At 31.6% G+C, this 20,433-nt stretch overlaps 2 protein-coding genes across 7 annotated transcripts in view; both read left to right on the top strand.

Moving 5' to 3' along the window:
- The window catches only part of LOC124457638, a 34,350-nt gene extending 17,443 nt beyond the window's left edge, over positions 1–16,907 (top strand). For 2 of the 3 annotated variants that reach the window (XM_047007845.1, XM_047007843.1), the window contains exons 2-9: positions 4,932–5,016; positions 6,413–7,072; positions 7,946–8,030; positions 10,861–10,963; positions 13,113–13,197; positions 15,063–15,655; positions 15,807–15,894; positions 16,041–16,907. In XM_047007845.1, coding sequence (XP_046863801.1) covers positions 15,069–15,655; positions 15,807–15,894; positions 16,041–16,706 — 1,341 coding nt within the window. In that variant the 5' untranslated portion in view covers positions 4,932–5,016; positions 6,413–7,072; positions 7,946–8,030; ... (1 more) ...; positions 13,113–13,197; positions 15,063–15,068 and the 3' untranslated portion in view covers positions 16,707–16,907. Of the gene's footprint in view, positions 1–19; positions 182–4,931; positions 5,017–6,412; positions 7,073–7,945; positions 8,031–10,860; positions 10,964–13,112; positions 13,198–15,062; positions 15,656–15,806; positions 15,895–16,040 lie in introns of those variants that run through there. The other variant, XM_047007844.1, reaches the window with a different exon arrangement.
- Positions 16,908–18,612: 1,705 nt separating this feature from the next.
- Positions 18,613–20,433, top strand: part of LOC124458236 (5'-methylthioadenosine/S-adenosylhomocysteine nucleosidase-like) — a 76,274-nt gene continuing 74,453 nt past the window's right edge. For all 4 annotated transcript variants that reach the window (XR_006953089.1, XM_047008284.1, XM_047008286.1 and 1 more), the window contains exons 1-2: positions 18,613–18,954; positions 19,802–20,249. Coding sequence is in view for 3 of the 4 variants with exons in the window: in XM_047008284.1 (XP_046864240.1) it covers positions 18,676–18,954; positions 19,802–20,249 (727 nt within the window). In the remaining variant the exon portion in view is untranslated. The remainder of the gene's footprint in view (positions 18,955–19,801; positions 20,250–20,433) is intronic.

Here is a 20,433-nt window from a genome sequence, read left to right as displayed (position 1 = left end):
CAACATTACAAATGTATGCATATATTTTCATTTTACAATTGTTCAGTAGTTTTATTCTGGGCATCATAGTGCTAATTATTTAATGGAATGGCAGCACCAATCGATGCTTAAAAATGTTCAGAAAATTACAAGAATTCAAGCAATAAATAAGTCCTTTTGCAAAAACATTCTTGAGCCAACTGTAAGTATTTCATCGCTCTATAAATGATTATAAATAAGGCGATTACATATTTTAATTTGTACAAAATGTAACAGTAATATAAATTGCTTTAAGAATATAGGTATGATGATTAACATCATTAACTTAATTCGATTTACCCTTTTTTTCTGCTGCTTAAAGCATATGGCTTTATCAACATAACATTTTAATGTTGAAGTGTAGAAAGATATGACAATATAAATATCTTCCAAGTATTTCATTATTATACGATAAGGAACAAGCACGCCATTCTTTCGAAGAATTTATTTCACTCCAGACACATAATTTAGTAACGCAACACATAGTCGTTACTAATCTTTTGTGATTTATTATAAACTTTATTCCTGAGCTGAAACTTCATTTCCATGCCTGGCAATCAACTTATAAATGCAGGTTCCGTTTTTTTATTCTAAATATCTGTCTGCGGTTGTTTGTTTCGATCGATGGTCCATGCATGTTGTACAACCGTTTCATTTATACAACGAAAACTTGCAATGAAATAAAACCAAACTTATTTTATTTTTAAAATTTGCGCTATTTAGCTAGTAACGTTAAAATTAGCTACCTCTATAGCACTCACCCGTGTCATGCTAATTTTACTGCATGCAAATTATTTAATATAGTTATTAGTAGAAATTGAATACTAAAGTTAGGGAAAGCAATGCTTTATGAGGCAGTTGTAATTTTGTAATGAGTAATAGCTTTATATTTCTAGACTTTTACGAGGTTATAAACATTGATATTAAAAGCAACATTTAATTGAAATATTTAATTAACCATTCCTTAATAAATTTCACGCTGAGCATTATTTTATATCGTCCTGACAACGACACAGGTGTTCGATTTTTACGTGTCTACTGTTGCCTAATAGTTATATCATAAACCGAATGAGTAGATCCTTGTTTATTACGAGAAAAGCGAAGGAGTAAAAAGTAAACTATTTTAAATGGAAAAGGCTGTACCTTTTAGTGATTTTGTAAACCACTTTTCAAGTGGCGGTATTTATATAAGTCAACATGAAAACGTTTTGCATGAAATTGTATCCTTTTGTTTCAATTGTTCCATTTGCCATATTGTAGGAAAGTAAAACAAAAATGTTTTGAAACATCACTCAAAAACGTGTATCTGTAATGTGCAAGTTGCAGGTTAAATGTGCTTGGTAAAGCGAATTAGATTCGCATTTTTAAAAATAGATGCTGGGAGAAAAAATTTATGCTGAATTTTTAAGGATTGTTTATTTCTGTATATGCACACTTGAAAGCACTCTATGAATGAACTGTTAATACTAAAATATATTTTTATAGAACCTGTATTAAGCGGCACCGTATTAAGCGTTATTCTGTGTTAAGTGATCATATGAAAAGTCCAGAAAATTTCACAGTAGAAACACTATAATCGTGATCTTATTAAACGGTTACCTCTATTAAGCGGATGTTTCTATTAAGACTTATTTAAAGAAGTCCCTCATATTTCTCACGAATTTTGACAACAAATCATAATCATTTTATAGCACATTATAGTTCATTTAAATAACTTCATTATATTAACTTGATTGTTTTTCAAAAGCGTTTTCTGACGTATATGAGAACAATAAAAATTTGTTTGGTTTATTCAACATGCACAGGTCTTGTATAAACTTACATATATACGAGAGTCTCTATAAGGTAAGTGACTGACTAGCGAAAGTAAGTTATATAATTAACTACATACGGAAAAATCAGAAAAAAGAATGATTACCGACATAAAATATTTAAAGACTAGCTTCAATTGAAAATCTTGAAAGTCTTGGTCCTTACTGACTAACGGAGCTAAATAGTGGGAGCTAATATCACGATAGACAATATGCGTCAGATTTTAAAATAGTAGCGTGAGACTCGTCGAGCGCAAATCGGATTCGTGTAATAAAAATTAATGCCCAACATAAACACCCTTTGAAAAACTTTACAAGCGTTTCAAACGAGAACCTGTTAATGAATCATCCGGATTTTTTCCATACTCGATAAAATGCAAATTAAAAGACATTGCCAACTAAGGTTTCCTAAGTTACAGCCCATCACCTTTCCTATACTCACAAGAAGACATTTTTTTTGTTCTACTTCTATGGCTCTAATCAGAACTTTATGTTGGGCATTAATTTTTATTACACGATTCCGATTCCCGCTCGGCAAGTCTCTCGCTACAATTTTAAATCATCGCTATAATAATAGAGCACTCGAAGCATTTAGAAAATTCCAACGACTTGAACTCAAGCTGGGAAAAGCCAAACTCGACTTGGATTTTCTTACGACATGCTCTGTGGTACCAAGATTCCTGTTGTTCAAAGTAGCTAGTCGTCGCTTACAAAACTCTAGAGCTTATCGCCAATGCCAAAATGAACTCCTTCAAGAAGAAATAAACGGGAAACACGCTCGTATACGTGTTCTCTCAGCACAACTAACACAAGCACACTCCAAACGGGCGTTACTAACCTCCAAAATTGACATTATACACCTTAATAATGTCTCCGATTGTGAAAATTCAAGAAAACTAACGCAACATCAGCATATGCAAGAACACAAACTTTTCCGTCTCACATCCAAACATGACAGCAACATCCCAATCGACCCTGATAAAGTGGTGTTCAACTTCTAAAACCACCTCATTACTGACAGAGAGAAAGAAATCCTTTCAAATTCTTTGAACGTTTCTATCCCACCGAAAAAGTTAAACATTTGCACCTTCTTAACAACCTTTGAAAAACTCTACAACCGTCTCAAATGAGAACCTGTCAATGAATCATCCGAATTTTTTCCAGACTCGATCAAATGCAAATTAAAAGACATTGCCCACTCAGGTTTCATAAGTTACAGACCACCACCTTTCCTATATTCATTTTTTGTCTATTTCTATGGCGTAAGATTTTCTTCTCATGGGTTGTTTCAAACCCCGCATTAGTGTTGAATACACTAATGCTCATTCATAAGACTAAACTAGATGATAACAGGCTGTTATTCTTACACTTCAAATTATTTAAAGCTTATCTTCTACTTCTCTGCAGTACATTATATAACTTAAACACGTATTTCATGAGAAATGGCCAGTCAAAACAAGGAGTGCAGGTACTGGTAAAAATATTTTTTAAACCACGAAGTCCATATAAAATCAATACCAGTAGGCCATGGCATCTGACAATGCTAAAAAGCTGTTTGTAAGAATGGGAATTCATTACGCCATTGTTTTGCGAATCGCAATTTTGCAATAGCATGTATTCAAAATGCAAAACAAAACCAATAACAGCGCATTCAGATTGAGTGCTGAAAAACGATACCCTGGTTCGGGCACAAACCTGGAAGGCCGTTCACACTACGTTGTACCCAGTACCTTCGTTTATTAATAATTTCATGTTTTTCACTGTACACAAGTTTTGAAACCATGTGCTTTTTGTACACGTTATTCAGGTGTCGTCGTTCACAATGGTGCCCGTGCCCGAGCACCGAGCATCAAAAGAGGATTTTTCTAATGAATAGTGTTCAGTATTTTGTGTTGTATAAACTCTTTCACTTCCAGACACGACGAAAGGAATAAATAATGTTTTTTGTTTTTGCACTTGCTTATGATAAAATTAAAAAGATTTAGAGTATTTTAGAACTCTAAATCAAGTAAGAGCTTTGACCCTCTCTCTTAGGCATGCACTCATCTTCTCTTAAATTCTCCCAAATTCTATTGGGTTGGTAGTCTATTGGGTTGGTAGAAGCCTCTTCAAACACAGTTTAACATACTTCTTTTTCTTAAATGACATAAAATTTGTATTTATTCCTGATATTCAACGTGATCAGTGAAACATGATCTTACTGATTGACATTCCACACTAATAGTGTTTTGTTAAGACGATTTTTATTTTTGCTTTTTAAGACTTTTGATATTACATTTTGGCTTTTTTACATCAAAAAATCCCAAGTATATATCAGTATTAGCTAATAATTACCTTTATTTTATGATCGTAAATCTAATGATTTGTCTCTTTGTTATCTGTCACTTTCTATGTATTGAATACTCATGTTTGGCAATCTATGCCAATTGTCAAATGATAACTTTCTTATTCTATATAATCTATACTGCATTAAAAGCCTTTTAACCCAGGATTTATAATGCTGTTGATATAAAGCTAAAAAGAAGGGTCCATGAATGAATACCTGAATTTGTATTACTGCACATGTGCAAATTTGTAATACTTTAAGTAACCTTAACACGCTTGGAATTTACTCTTACCACAAATTCAAAATATACATTTGGAAAATTGTTAACAAGACATAAACATTTTCTGCATGACGATCATATCGACTTAATAGTTCAATAGTTTTCTTATATATTAAGAATTTTTCAACTTGTTTTATTGAGGATGCTTTTCTAAAATTACACGTTGGTTCAACTACATTTTGAAAGATTTTAGCCTGCTCTGACAGAGTATATTAATCTGTTTCTCCTCAATTGACGTGTGATCGACACAAAACTTTTGTTAAAATATATTTTAAACGTTAAATAATATGAATTGCTACTAACATACATGTAGTTAGCAAAAGGTCGATAAAAATACAACAAATAAAAACTGATGGAATATAGTGTTTTTCATTTTAAGAGAAAACGAATTGAAACATATTTTTTTTACAAAGAGCTGCTGTTCATCTATGTCCTAAATTATTTGCTTTTGCTAAATAGTTACTAAATGTTTTTTAATATGGTATTGTTTTTTTAGTACGAGTTTTGAAACGATGTCGCAGGACGAAGAAAATAAGTCAAACTCAAAGAAAATAGCAAGAGAATCTCCGAATAATGAAAACGTAAGTTAGCCAAATTCTCCAAATTTCTCCTTTTTGACTTCAAAAACTGATACACAATTTTAAAAAACACTTGAGAAAAACGACGATTTTTTTGAGAGCAAACATGTTTCTCAAATAAATCGTCGTTTTTCTCAAGTGTTTTTTAAAATTGCTGCTAATTAGAAATTATGGTGATACACAATTATCTAAAACTCCTAGTTTTTTGTATTTCTAACGATATTGAATTTTGAAATATCTCCAATTTTGTGATAGAAAAAGTATGTAATGATATTAAGCTTATCAGTGTAAAAGCAAGGTTGGACAATGTAGACCTAAAATGCCGCTCACACCATTGATGCTAATAATAGATCAGATATCTTCCAAACTAAACAAAAAATTTAATTAATTGTATTTTAAAAATTAACACTCCAACAGTTGGAAAATTTTAAAATAGTATCTGCAGACATTACAGACCTCGGTGTAGGTATTATACAGCATGCTATTCTCGTCGGAACCTTTGAACGTTTTGTCCTCGCGCATGTTACCTTGCGCATGTTGGCCGCCATGTTGGCAGTAAGAAAAGAAGAGTGAGATTGCTAAGATTTTTATTACAGAAATGCGACTTTTACAATTAAATGGAATATTTTTCCCTTTTTTTTCACCGATTGGCTTTAGCTGAAAAACATAGCTGCTTTCAGGCTATACAAAGCTTAGTTCTATTCTTTTCTCCAAGCACTTTTCTTAACTATTTTCACTCCTCTTTATTTACTGACAACATGGCGCGAGCTACCAGGCATTTGTAAACCGTATATTATGGGGACCTATACGGTTTGTAGACCTGCACTGTGGGGACCTGGTGCAATGTGGGGACCTGACTCAGGTCCCCACAAGATTTTCCAATATTTCTGACCAAAAAATGCCCAACTAAGCTGAATAAACCAATTTTAATGAGTAAACAACTCTTACTGTATAAGCATACTGTATAATACCTAGACTGTGGTACAGACATAAAATTATACTATTTTCAAGTTTCCTTTCGATAGAAGCTCATGTATCTGATATATTTTTTAATTCCTATTAACGTGTTTCAGTTTTCTATGAAATAAGATATTAATAAAATAAAGAATAGTAGTTCTTCCAATTTTTAAATTTGTAGAGAGTGTTTGACAAAATAAGCAAACAATAGTTTCCATGTCATTTTATTATTTTGATAAAAGCTGTTCTTTATTATTTTGATTACTCCCATTTTTAAAAAAGGCCATCTTTGAATTTTGTAATAAACACTTTTTATTCAAAGAAAACTCGTCTATATGGCAAATGACACTTCTGAGTTTACGAGTTTTTAAATTAATTTTTGTACATTTGTTGAAAAGTCGTCAACTTATTATACTTTATTTTTTATCCAAACAATTTTTAGACTGAAATTTACGAGAGCACCGGTAGATCAAGAGTTTTAACCCTGATAATAATATTGCCATAGAAATGGCTAAAGATGGGTTTTATTGCCCATTTAATGCCCAGTTTCAGAATGATTTTCATAAAAACACGACTACTGGGAAAATGTGCAAAAGTTCCACATTTTGAGCAAATCCGACGTCTACAAACCAAGAATGTCCGAACTACACTGGAATAGTGCTTATGCTGGGTTAGTTTTGTATGCATGCCATGGTGTTACGCACTGGACAAAGAGTAATGGAACCACTTGTAACAGGGGCTGTATTATTATATTAGACACAAACTCAGACAAAATAAGAAAATGTCTTTATCCAGGAAAAGAAAGCAATGTACATGATGTTGTCTATGAGTGCTTTTTTGGTGAGAAGATGGACAAAACGCTTGTTGCTCAAGGTTTTTCTGTAAAAAATGATGAGTTCAAATTTAACTCTCTGGTTTTCGACTGTAATGAACAGTACCGTGATGACGAGAAAGAAATAATTATTACCAGTCAAAAATATATAAAATTAGTTGTTCACAGTTGGATGAAAGCAGGGCCAAGGTCTTTGGGAAAGCAAGAATTTGATGTTTGGGAACTTGATAACTTGATGCATTACCAAGAAGAAGAAAACCTAAACGAAAGGTTTTTACCATTTTCTATTTATGCATTATAATTGTGTATAGAAAAAATCAGCTAAGCTTCTGTAATTTTCAATTGTAAAATTATCCAATGTAACGTCAGACTGACAATTTTGACTTAATTAATGTTCAAGAAAAATTTGATGCCATATTCGCTTTAAGTAGTTCCATTCTTATTCCATGTGATCATGGCTGTGCATTTAGTGTCTATCTTAAAACTTCTTGTTTTATTTGATACCACTCAATTTGCCAACATAAATACCAATATATTTTATTAAACCGTGCAATTTATTTTAGTGCAAAAAATAATTATTGATATTTTGGAATTATTTTATTTGTTTTCTGCTACTGATTTCTTTGCTTGTTTGAGAAATTGCAAGTCACCTAGTCCCTGTTAGCTAATTCTTGTTGCAACATATAATTTATGTGCTTTAAATAAAAAGAATTTACTATAGAATGCACAATACGTCATCTATTGTGACGAATTTTTAAATTTTAAAATCTAGTAATCTGGTAAAATATTTTTATGTGATTGACAGCGTCTAACATAGCAGATATTGACGTAAGATAAAAACTGTAGAATCACTAGAATGTTAATTTTAGGCCAAAGGATATTTTTACATCAGCCCAAATTATTGATTATAATCAATGGAAGTAAATACTAAAACACATTGATTAAAAATATTGATCAATGGAAGTAATTACTAAAACCACGAAGAAATTTCACATGCAATATTAATTTCAATAAATAATCTGTTTGTATAGGGTTAGTTACTCCACTAAAATCAAAATTTTTGAGGAAGAACAATCGTAAAATATCATTTCATTCTATTTGTGTACAAGTAAAAAATTGACTTTTCATGATCGCTTTTTTTAGTTTGAATTTAGGAACGATGATTTCCTACAAAGATATTCCAAAGCATTCAAGCCCAGTTGCAAGAGGTTATCAAAAGAATGAACAGGTAAATAATTTACCTTTGTCTTTAAAACATTGTTATTTATAAGTACCTAAGTGTGAAAAACTAAAGACTAACGAAAATGTTGTGGTAAAATTACTTTGCTTGGTAGCCAATTTTTTGTTATTAGTTTTGTTTGCTTGATTTTCAATTAAAGAATGCTATGATAAGTTAGTAGTAACTTTTATTACTTTATAAATTCAAATATAGAGCTGATTTTATCATTCGGATTTTGTTGCAAATTTATTGAATTGTAAGCATGTCCTAATACAGTACAAATGTTTTTTTCTGAAAAGTTACTTGCTCATGCAACCTCAAAAAACTATTTCACCTGTCAGGATTAATAAGCATTACTATCGATGTTTATGTGAATCAAAAGCTATATCATAAACAAGAATCTTATAATTTTTGAACAATTACCTATGTAAAAGACAACAAAAAATTCTACAAAGCTTTCTTTTTAAAAGTTTTGTATCTTACGTACTCTAAGAAGACAAAAGCCAATCTTTGTAGGCAGGGACGTCGCTCCCGAGGGGTGTGTGTAAAAATCAAATAAAAATCAAGTGCTAAACTATCAAAATTCTGACATAAACATAATATTTATTATAAGCTTAGATTATTCGATATCAGAAGCAATTATTTGATGCTAGTTAAAAATCATCACGCAAAATTTATCTTTAACAATAAATTATGCAAAGAAACAATAGGTAGAGTACCACATAGACAGTGATATTTTACACTTTGCTCTATGCTTAGTTAGAATGAAATACATAAACAATCAATACTTTGCAGAATGTAGACACGTAGTAAATAAAACATTCAATCATTTACAAGTTTGACTTTCGATGACTACTCCTAAGTCATCTTCAGTGATAAAAGTAAATATTTCGTTCTAGAATGTTTTTTCATGGGAGTATCTAGAACTATTATACGTCATGTTTCTTTTTTCAGTGAATACACGGCTAGTCCTATTAATTTCCCAACATAGTAACTAGCTAAGGTCCGACACAAGGGAACTAACTTACTTGGCTCATTAGGCCGCGCGCAAAGTTGCTGCTTTAAAATCATCAATGCCTGCTTATAGGATGTCAGCAAAGAATAGTTGGTTTGGGAAATAATAATTTACATCTATAAAATTTATGAACATAATGTACATGAAGTAATGGACTATCTGTAAGCGCGATAGACGTAAAAAATGGAAAGTAATAGAATTAAACTGTACCTTAAATTTTAAAAACTTTGCAAAACTTTGGAAAAATAGTGAAGAAATAGGGGGAATTGTGCATAAATTCATGTATTTCTTCATAAAACTAAATATTGCGTATACAAATATAAATTTCTTTTCTTAAATTTTTGAGTGGCATAAAGGGATGCATGCATGCTCCTTGATTATTTAAACTAAGAATAATGATAGAATAAAATATCTTAAAACTAATAATATATTTTTCAAAATTTAAAATTTTGAAATCATTAAGTATTTTCCAAATTGGTGAAATGCATATCAGGAGAACAGTAAAATTTCAGGAAAGTTTAGAAAAATCTTCAAGTAAATACTAGCTACACCGCCTCAAATTTAAGGTCTTTGTGATGTTCCTGTTTGTAAGTTATATATGGTACATTAAGTGTATTATTTGCCGCTTGAAACGTCCTGATACAAAAATATTTTTCTTGGATCGTAAATAGAAACAAAAAGGAAAATTTTCAAAATTTCCTTTAAATTGATTACTTTGTGAAAACAAATAAAATCAAAACAAACAAATTTCACTCAGGTATTTAGCAAAAATTATTCCTTACCACAGTCAGATATTGCAAAATTTTTCTAACATACATTAACATACAAAAATTTTTCTAACATACAAAAATTCTGTCTGCTTCTTAAGCCAAGTAGAATGCAGGAAAGGCTAAAATTTCAAAAACGGCTGATTAGTAAAAAAATTAAACTTAACTCAGATAAAAGTTTATATCGTGAAAATCTGAAATTGATGATGAATTTTCCTCATAAGCATACAACTTTTACCTATAAGAAAAATTGTGGCAATAATCGAGCTTTAATTTTTGTGTTCAATTTTGATGGGAACTTTGAAAAGTATAATACAGTTTCTAAAGAAGATATGGAAAAGTTTTGCGCTTTTTTTGATGATATAAAGATTCACATAAGACAAAACATTTCTTTTAAATGTGATAATAATAGATTTCTTCATGGTAGTGAGTTAATAGTTACTATTTTTTTTAAAAGAATTGACAAGTATTGAAAACAAATGACTGAACTTAACAAACGAACCGTGCACATGTTTCAAAAATCATGTTTGATGATGAAAATTACTTAAGAATTCCAACGTCCTGCACTTTGTTACCATTTTTTACATTTCTATTGAATTAGCTTACGGAAGGTATTTAGGCAAAACGCAAAGCCTTCGGTAAATAAAGTCAAAAATATATTGTTTTTGCTTTCTTTATTTCAATGCTATCAGCCATTGGTGATAAAGCTTGAAAATATGGTATATCTAATCAGAATGCGGATATGACCTTTTTTACTAGTGATGAATATTGTACATCAAATGAGATTCTCGTTTTTAATATTCGTATGATAATGTGTACCTGTTTTCGGTTTGTTAATATGATACAACGAATAAAACAAACTTTGCAAATACAATTGCTATGGTTTTGCATTAAAACCACATTTGGAATTAATTTTATCAATGCATAATATAATCATAAAGGAATAGCGAATAGTACATGTTTTTAATGAGCCTTTGAAGTAAACTGGTCGAAAGTTATCAATTTATGGAGATCTTCCAATCACTATATGTTTCTTATGTTAACAAATCATTTTCAGCTTGAATTCCACCCAATAACTGGCAAATTAAGAGTTGTAAATAGTCGAAAACCACAAAATGTAAGAGAAACAGCAGTGGAGGAGATGTTTATCCAGTTGAAAGGTTTGTTTCACTTAATTATGAGTTATGACAGTTTGTTGAAACAGATAATCTGTAAATTTACGCTATTCTAATAATTGAAGATATAGTACTTTCCCTGTTTATTTAATACTCATTATCAAAGCTCTCTTCTCCCCAACTATAATATGGCCCAACTTGAAAGGTAGCACTAAGAAATAAACTACTATTCATCCGGAAACATCTTGAAAAAACAACACTGTAGTCAATTTTATAATACATATACAAAACTTAAGAGCTTTATTTTTCGATAGAAGGACTTATTTAATCGAAACATGCTGATGAAAAATTGAAAAGGTCACTTCCTTTTCTTGACACTTTACACAAAAGTATAAGAGGGTTTTTGAGTTTTTTCTTTTTCTTGAAGTGTTTATTTCGTAAATTACTCATAATTGTTTACTGAAAGATACATTTGTGTAAAGTCCCAAAATATCCAGCCGTACTTGTAAAAATTCTAAATCATGTCTTTCTTTGGCTGGAAACTGTCGCATTAGAAACGAAAACTCCTATCAGCATATGCGCATAAAGACGCCTTTATTTACCATTGATTCGATATTTGTATACACCATCAACATAATTTTTAGCTTAATAAAACGCTCTTTGAAATGTTCCTTTTTTATCTTGATTGAACTTGAGGCAAATTTTTTAGCAGAAGATTTTAGATAAGTAGAACCGAGAAAAACGATCCTTTCTCTTACCTTGTCTGTATAGCAAGTAACGCTATTCCAAAAAGGAAAACATAGACAAAAATATAAAATTAAGGAAGCTAACTAGAGCCCTAGCAGAGTTTAGAGTTGGATAAGATATAGGATCATTGTCTTGCATGACAGTGTCTAACTCCTCGCTTTGTCATTCTTCGTTTCTCAGGATAATATCTGCTAGTGTTATCGTTCTGACGTATCACTGGCAAGTAACTAAACTTTTTGGGAGCATTTTTCACTTTACTGCTTGGTAAAATAGTCATAATGAAGAGTAATACTAGGCATTTCAAATGACATAGCCAAATTTTGATGACAGTGTGATGCCCAGATTTTTTTTCGCACCTACAGCAACTATGGAGCAATCCGAAAGATGGCTGCTCCGCGCTTCAAATGAAGCAAATAAGAGATTTTCCATAGTATTTTTATTATAAAGTTTTTTGTATAGTGCCAAAAAATGCCTTGTTGACATTTTTATTCTTCCATGCTATAGGCGTAGATGGATGCACGTGATCACTCAGTTACGGGGTTTAGCTATTGTGTACATTCGATAATAAATTTATGACTAAACTATTTTTACTAGATTTGAAAATTTAAAAATTAGCAAAAAATATAATAGATGCTTTTGTGCAAATTTTTAATATAGAAAGGGAAGTGAGTAGAAACCATTTCAACAACTGAAATTTTCTCCGGGTACAAATTTTTCTATGTACTATTTAAATTACAATTATATAAACTATATGTACGCCTGTGTACTTTTTTATCATTTTTACACACAAAGACCGTGCGCCTATGAACCTTACACCATTTTTTAACGTATAGCGTTTTATAAGCATTATTCCTTTTTTTACGTCGAAGAATTTCCTAACGTTAAATTTCAATCTGTTAAATTTTAAATAGATGCATTTACTAATAATTGAACTCAATCAATACCTATTACATCAATATTAATGTTTGAAATAACTTCTACGTTACCTTTAATATCTTAAGGTTTTTTCAATTCCAACAAAGTACATCGTAGGAAAAAATCACACTTGCTTCAGTACCCAATATAATAGATATTGATGTCAGATTCAATGCGAATTTTATACAGCTAGATATTGCTACACAAACACCAAATATCGACCCTATTTATTGAAAAAATGCAAATTTTTTGTCAATTATTCAACTTCCCTCACTAAGTGGCTTAGCAAGCTCGTAAGTTTTGGTCCTATTATGTAAATTTCAAACATCAGCATTGTTTATTTCTTTAGAAATATATTCTTTTTATAGTGAGTAAACACAGAAAAACTTAACATAGAAGGTCTAAACTCGCTCGCTACTTACGCCACTATCTTCATCCATCAGTTCTCTTCATGAGTCAGTTACTTCATTACAACTTTTTTAGAAACGTTTTAATTAAAAATGAGTTGATTCCACGGGTATTGCTTTTTTAGTACGAGTTCAGAAACAAAGGCTCTTAACAGAGATATCAGGACAAATTTAAGCAGAGTTTATGGAAATGATCAAAATAATGAACAGGTAATTAATTCAATTCAAAACTTTCTTCTTTATTACTAGAATTTTCAAATTAAGTATTAACAATTTTTAATGCTTATAATTGAAACCATTTTTAGTTAGTCATTAGTACATTCTTAGTGGCTGCATGGAAAAGAGAGGGAGATGCTGACACAAAGTTCTCCCATTAAAATTTTAAGTGAAATTTGTCGCAAATTTCAAGAAACTCCGCGGAATTTTTTGCGTGATGAGATAAAATACTTATTTATTCACATGCATGAGAAAGCGTATTTTTATTTTAAATCCTTCATACCAAGAGAGAAATTGAAAATCGCAATTGTGAAGCCGTTGTTCTCGCTGGAGGTATAAGGACGATTCCATTAATAAACTTCACACTTTTAAATAACTAGCTGCTTTAAGCAAAAAACAAAAAAAAAACAAAAATTTTTCATGTTCAAAAATCACTAAATACAGCAAAAAAGGGCATGTTTTTAAAACAATGTGAAGTAAATCTGTTGACAAGTTGTCAATGGATGGAAACACTTCAACAACATTTACTTCTTATCCAAAAATATTTTTAGCTTGAATTTGACCAAAGTAGTGGTAAATTAAGAGTTCTAACGATCCAAAACACACATAGTGTTGAAAAAGAAAAAAGAAATAAAGAATTAATTGCAGAATTAATTCATTGCAGACAGTTAAATAAAAAGAAAACCTGTAAGAGTTTTACAGACACTTTTATCAAGAAATTTAACAGCAATAACTAGAGTGACATCTCCATATGTTATTTGATTTCATAAATTATCCTACTGTCGTTTATACCTACCTAAGAGCTCAACTTTTGGCTAGAAGGCATTACTTCATCTTAACTGTCTTTAAATTGTTCTTATAGTATTTACTTATTCTTGATACACGGCTACACAGCTACTGATTAGCTGTGGACACAGAAAAGATATTTTGCATGGGTATCTTACACTTCTTTAAACCAAATTTCTTTAGGAATAAACATTTCTTCTAGCGCAGTTGTCAGAATATTTTTAGATCTGTGTCTACTTAGGGAACTTCGTCAACGCCATTACCTGCAGGGGTTTAGCTGCATTTCCATACTTAGAAAAAACTGGTGTTGACAAAAAAATAACGCTTAGCTATGCGACATTTAAAATTTTCCCATGATCAACAAAAACAGTGTGTAATATTAATCTAATGTTAATCCCGGCATTTTGGAGTAGCAACTGGATTTTGAAAAATATGTGGCTTGTATAAAATACAAGCAGTGCACTAACCTCTAAAGTAAATCAAAAATATTATTAAATTTTTTGTTACATATTACTTAAATTGTACTGCTAATTATGTAATAGTTTGATGAATATTATTAAAGTGCACTGTTTAATCAAGCTGCTAGCAGCGGGGAATGAATTTTAAAAGAATAAATGCCAGTTTGTCATTTGAAGCTAGACCAATCAAAAAGAAAATAGTTGTCGCAAAAATTTCAACCCTAAAATAACAGCTACCCAGTTATTACACATTCCATCGGTTTAAAGATCACAAGTCTTCTTTTTAAAGTGTAGAAAATTTAGTGTATGAATAACTTTTTACACCGCAGGGCATGTATATATACATTTGAAAAATAAAATTAATCTTTCTAAACGATATAGCAATGAACCAGCTATAACTTCTTTATTGTCTCTATACACGCAATTTTGCACCACCTTTATACACCACTTACCATATCTAACTCAAACATGTTCTATGTTTCACATTAGAGTTTGTGGTATTGTAGTTCTATTGAAGTTTGCAATTATTCTAAAGCATGCAAAGTTAGTTTTTTTAAAAAATAGTTAATATTAGCTTTACCTGTTTACAAAACTTTGTTCTGATTATTTATTTAGTCATCAATGGCTGCAGATAACTTTGCCACCACTAAAACCTACGTCCCAGAACATCTTAAAGGCTGTTTTGAACTTGGCGACGAGTATCTGGAAGATATCGACGTCCGTTCATTGTACATTTCACGACATTCGGACATTTATACCGGTGCAAAATATGGAGGGATGATTTTGTATGGTTGTCGCGGACAAAGAAGCTGGATAACTAAAAATGGCACCAGTTGTCAAAGTGGCTATGTTGTCCTTTTGAGCACGGAGTCAAAAAGAGTAAAAAAGTATCAATTTGAAAGAAATGAAAGCAATGTGCATAATGCTGTTTATGAATGCGCTTTTGGTGAGAAAATGCACAATACTGTCGTTGGTGAAGGTTTTACTATAGAGAATGAACAATTGAAATTTAACTCTTTTGCTTTCAATTGCAATAAGCTGTTCAGTGATGAAAAGAAAGAAAGTGTTTATATCATTCAAAATTACATAAAATTAGTGGTTCAGAGCTGGATGAAAACTGGATCTTTATATCCTAGAAAGCGTGTATTTCAGGTTTGGGAACTTGATAGTATGATGACTAAACACAAACATGAAAAGCCAGCTGAAAGGTCAGTTTCCTATCTTTATTTGCGCTTTAAACAGAATGGGTGCTGAAAAAAATCAATCATAACTTTTGCGAAATTTTCAGCTATAAGTTGGAACTATTTCCAATGAAACGCATGCAAGTTGAAAATTAATATTAAGCATTCTTTTTTCTAGAAGTGCGAGTTCAGAAAGTCGTGGTGCAGCAATAAATATTCCATCGGTCACTAATAATGAACACGAGACTTTGTCGTTTCGTATCAAGGTAAAAAACAGCCAACGTAATAGATGCTATAAACGCAAACATTAAAAAAAGTTGTCTGGAAAATGCTTTTTTTCCTCAAATTTATCTTTTTGTCGTTTGCATGAGTTTAATTTTATTGAAATTTTATAAAAGCAATCTTTCCTTAGGAGCAATTTCATGCAGATACCTTTGAATCATCAAAAACAATTATGAAGAAGCTTAATGCACACACTACCGTTGAATTACCCTTACTACCTCATACATCCAAAAGTCATCCAAAAAAGATGAACGGATGCTTTTCAGTTTTTGACGATGGCAATGACGAAATTCTTGTTCGGACACTTCACATTTCTTGCAAATCTGATAAATATATGCCAATATCATGTTGGCCAGATCATATTGGACAACCTAGACCTGCAAATTACACTGGATTGATTTTGTATAAGTGCCGTGGTTTAACAGACTGGCGAACAAGAAATGGTATGCATTGTCGTAGTGGCTATGTTCTTATATTAAAAATAGAAACGGCAAATAAAGAAAAGTATCCATACCAGGAAGAGGAAGGAAAAAGTTATGAAGTTGTCTATGAATCGACTTTTGGTGAGAAAATGGACAGTAGAGTCGTTGGTGAAGGTTTTAAAATACAGAACGAAGTATTAAAATTCAACCCATTTCCCCTCAACTATAGTACTCCATATCATGATAATAATAAGAAAATAAGTGATATCACTAAACATTATATATGTTTGGTTGTTCAAAGTTGGATGAAAGCTGGACCTTTGTCTTTAGGACAACGTAATTTCAATATTTCTGAACTCGATTTGCTGTGGTGAAAGTATTTTCCAGCTGAAGGCTTTATGTTTTGTTTGCATTAAGACTATCCAACACTTCTTAAACGTTAAAAAGTACAATCCACAAATGTCTATTTTCCCCCTTTTCATCATATATTATAAGCCCTTGATAATGGATAATTGCAGTTCCTTTTAGTGATGGTTATAATTAAATCAAAGTAAATTTTGCTTTGCGACAATGTATTATTATTTATGAGTTTGCTTATTAGCTAAACAAACTTATTTAACCATAATTTTAAGAGGACTGGCATGTCCCAATCAGGAAGCCTGTCAAATGCTGGTAAGTATTACAGTGCAAAAAATATAGTTTTAAAAGAACTTCGTATAAAGTACGAAAATTGTATGTATTTGTGAACTGGAAAACCTGTAACAAACGGCAGTAATCATTATAGTATTTAAAAAATTCGGAGAAAGTTTGGAAATACAATACCAGCTTGCGATTTCTATGCAGTTATAAGGGAGAGGCCCATATCAACTACCTCAAAATAGAAACAAATAGCAATTAATCGGTCTGTTTTAGTAGAATCTTAATACAAATCTCATAAAAAAATTTTTTACTGAGGGTTTCTCAAAATGCCCTTGGCTACAAATTTTTTTATTTCCGATATTAAATTTGGGTCTGATCCCTAACACATCAGTGAAAACTTTTTGGTTTAGTCTAATTGTTCCATATTGATAATATTTTATAGTTGACTTTTCGAAAGAGTTTCTCACGGGAAGTAAAATTACCTAGGATCAGCCATTTTTGTTGCAAAATCAAACAAATACTGAGCATTAAATGGTAGAAAGACAAATTTTCCGTTTTTTTTCTTGGTCATGAATAAACACGCAGTGATCTCTTCCTTTGAAACTCAATTGTTTATAAATGTCGCAATAAAAAAGCATTTATTTAATGCATTGCATAACACTTTATTACCGTAAGTTCGTTGGTTTATGCATTTGATGACAGTGAAATATTTTAATATATGAATATTTCGGACGAGTTGCAGAAAATTCTACGCAAAATTTTAGATTCCTGAATAAGTGAAGACGAACAAAAAAAGTTTTTTAATGCATAACTGAATTTAGTAGAAGCTCTTCGAGCCACAGGGTCTTTCAGCATGAGATTTTCAGTTTTAGAATAAGATTATTAGTGATGAATTTCTAAAGGATATATTTTTACCAGTTAAGTTGATTCTACGGTTTCCAAATGTAAATATAACCAAAAATGAGCTGCAGTGATTTATTTTGACTTAACTTATACCTTCCAAAGCATTGATTTAGATCTGGACCTATGTATGTGTGTGTACTAACGTGTTTTCCCGGCCAAAAATATGCTCCGAAATGTCGAGTATTGTCTTTATGGCTGGTAAATTATAAGCAATGAAAACAAATATCTTGCTGCTGTTGGTGAAAACTGCCAGAATATACGTTCACATATGTAAAAATTCCCAGCCGTCGGTCAAGATTAATTTCAAAGCACGCTCAAAGCACGAACTAGTGAACCGCGAATGTAGATCAAATCCATAAAATTGAGTTTGATTTGTAGTAATTATTCACAAAATCGTCAAAAGCTTGATTGTGGTTTCCGATATATTTAGAATTTCCATCAAACAAAGCGGAATTGCTTCATTCTTTGGCTCATTGACCAAAGTCCACACAGTTTCATGATAAGTTTAACTTGCAAGTAGGAACGAAAATGGCGGCTGCGCGCTCGCCACAAACACGTGCTAACTCTCCCAATAGAGGGCTCTGGTTATTACTACATCGAAAATACTAAACGAACTTGGTACCATGGCGTGGGTGATGTTCACCTTGGTTACTTTGGCAATGGACATGGGAATATGTAAATTTTCAACAGATATTTGCTTTCGGGGAAGCCCCGGAATGGGACTTCCCCGAAAGGAAATTATATATTCCGCGAAGCACAAGACGCACGTAAACATTTTTGAAAACCAGTGACAATTTGTAAATGATATCGATGAACGCAGAAAACATGGACGAAAGTGGTTCGAATAATAACAATATTCCATCACCACCAAAGTTAAACATTAAACTGCCATCGTTTAGAAACATCGGAACAGAACGTATAGACTGGTCATATTTTGAGTCAGAATTACCAACAGATCTTCTGTTGGTAACAGCGGTAGATTGTGAATTCCTTAGCTGTTATTACTACATGGAAAATATTAAAAGAACTTGGTATCATGGCCTGGGTGATGTTGACTTTGGTAACTTTGGCAATGGACAGGTGAATATATATATTATCAACAAATATTTTCATCCGTATAATATGTAAGTATATTCTTCGGAGAGCGGAAGTAAATTCTAACAATTTTTCTAAGTATCCCCTGTTGTTTTTCTTCTTAAATGATGGGTAGTCTTCTGCAATTGCAAGAGGCTGCGTTAACTTTGTATCTCCTATAGTAAATTCAATTGATTTATGGGTGAAGTTTTAAGCATTAATAATCTAATCTCTAATTCACCTTTGCCTACAATGAGGAGTTTATAAAATTTACCAATGTACATTGTGTATCAAACAAATTTCTTAAAAAAATAATGCAACGCAGCTAATGTGGCATATGAAAGGAAAGTAATTGGAAAAACATACTCTTAAACTTTAACAAGACAAAATAGTAGGTAAGTTTAGGATTATAATTGTCAATCTAATTTTTAGTTGTGAAAAAGTTTATCGAACATTCGCATTCAACTATACAATCAAAAAAGCTAATTTAAGCAAACCACTTAATGAAAAAGAGATCTGCTCAAAAAAGAAAAACTCTCCTTCAGCTCGTGCTTAGAATTATTTTTGTTTTATTCTTGTTATTAACTCTTGTTTTATTCATGTGAGATGTTACTAATTTTTTTACATATTAACATTTAAAAAATCTTGAATGCAGTTTATTTTCTAAGATTTTAATCTTTTGAAATTCATTCTTTTATAGAAATTTTGTTAAGGTAAATTTAAATTTGAGCAGCAATAGTTAATTTCTGACTTTTGCAGAATTCTCACCCGTGCTTTTTCAAAAAAGTTTGTTGCAAAAACATCATCGGCAAAGGGAAAAATGTTGGATATGAATCCCTTTCTTTTGCTTAAGGTGAAAGTTGCATTGGTACAATGCAACCAAGGTGCAGCTGGGGCGGGCGCAGCACTCGACGTTGTCAAAGATGCAGTGAACATTTTAAAACCCAAAGCAGTTGCATGCGTCGGGTGTTGTGGAATGGTAAACCCAAAAAAAGCCAAGCTAGGAGATGTCTTGATTTCCACGAAACTGGCAACGTACGCTTCTAAGAAAATCTCGGCAGATGGAGAAGAGGAATGGCGTGGTATTCAGACAAACGTGAGCAAAAACATGGGAGACCTCATTCGAAGTGCAGATCGTGGTTGGGATCCTCCTGTAGAAGATGAAAGGGACAAAGAAAGCGTTACAGTTCATAAACACTCAGTAATGTTAAGTGGTCCAGAGTTGGTTAATAATCTTGAGAGACGTCAAACATTGCTAAAAAAATTTCCAGAGGCAATTGCTCTTGAAATGGAAGGCGAAGGTAAAATCTAAAGTTAGAAATAAATTTTGATTGTTTGCAAACATCGCATAAACTTAAAACATTTTCGATCATTTTACAAAATTGGAACTTTGTTAGTAGATGCGCTTTCAAAAATATGAATTAGAATCTCAATAAAGCACTTTTTCAGTGCAAAGTAATAATTGTAAAACTATGGGAGACAAAA

Source organism: Xenia sp. Carnegie-2017, unplaced genomic scaffold (assembly GCF_021976095.1).
Source record: "Xenia sp. Carnegie-2017 unplaced genomic scaffold, XeniaSp_v1 HiC_scaffold_6, whole genome shotgun sequence".
NCBI lineage: Eukaryota > Metazoa > Cnidaria > Anthozoa > Malacalcyonacea > Xeniidae > Xenia > Xenia sp. Carnegie-2017.
This window is presented reverse-complemented; position numbering and strand designations above follow the sequence as displayed.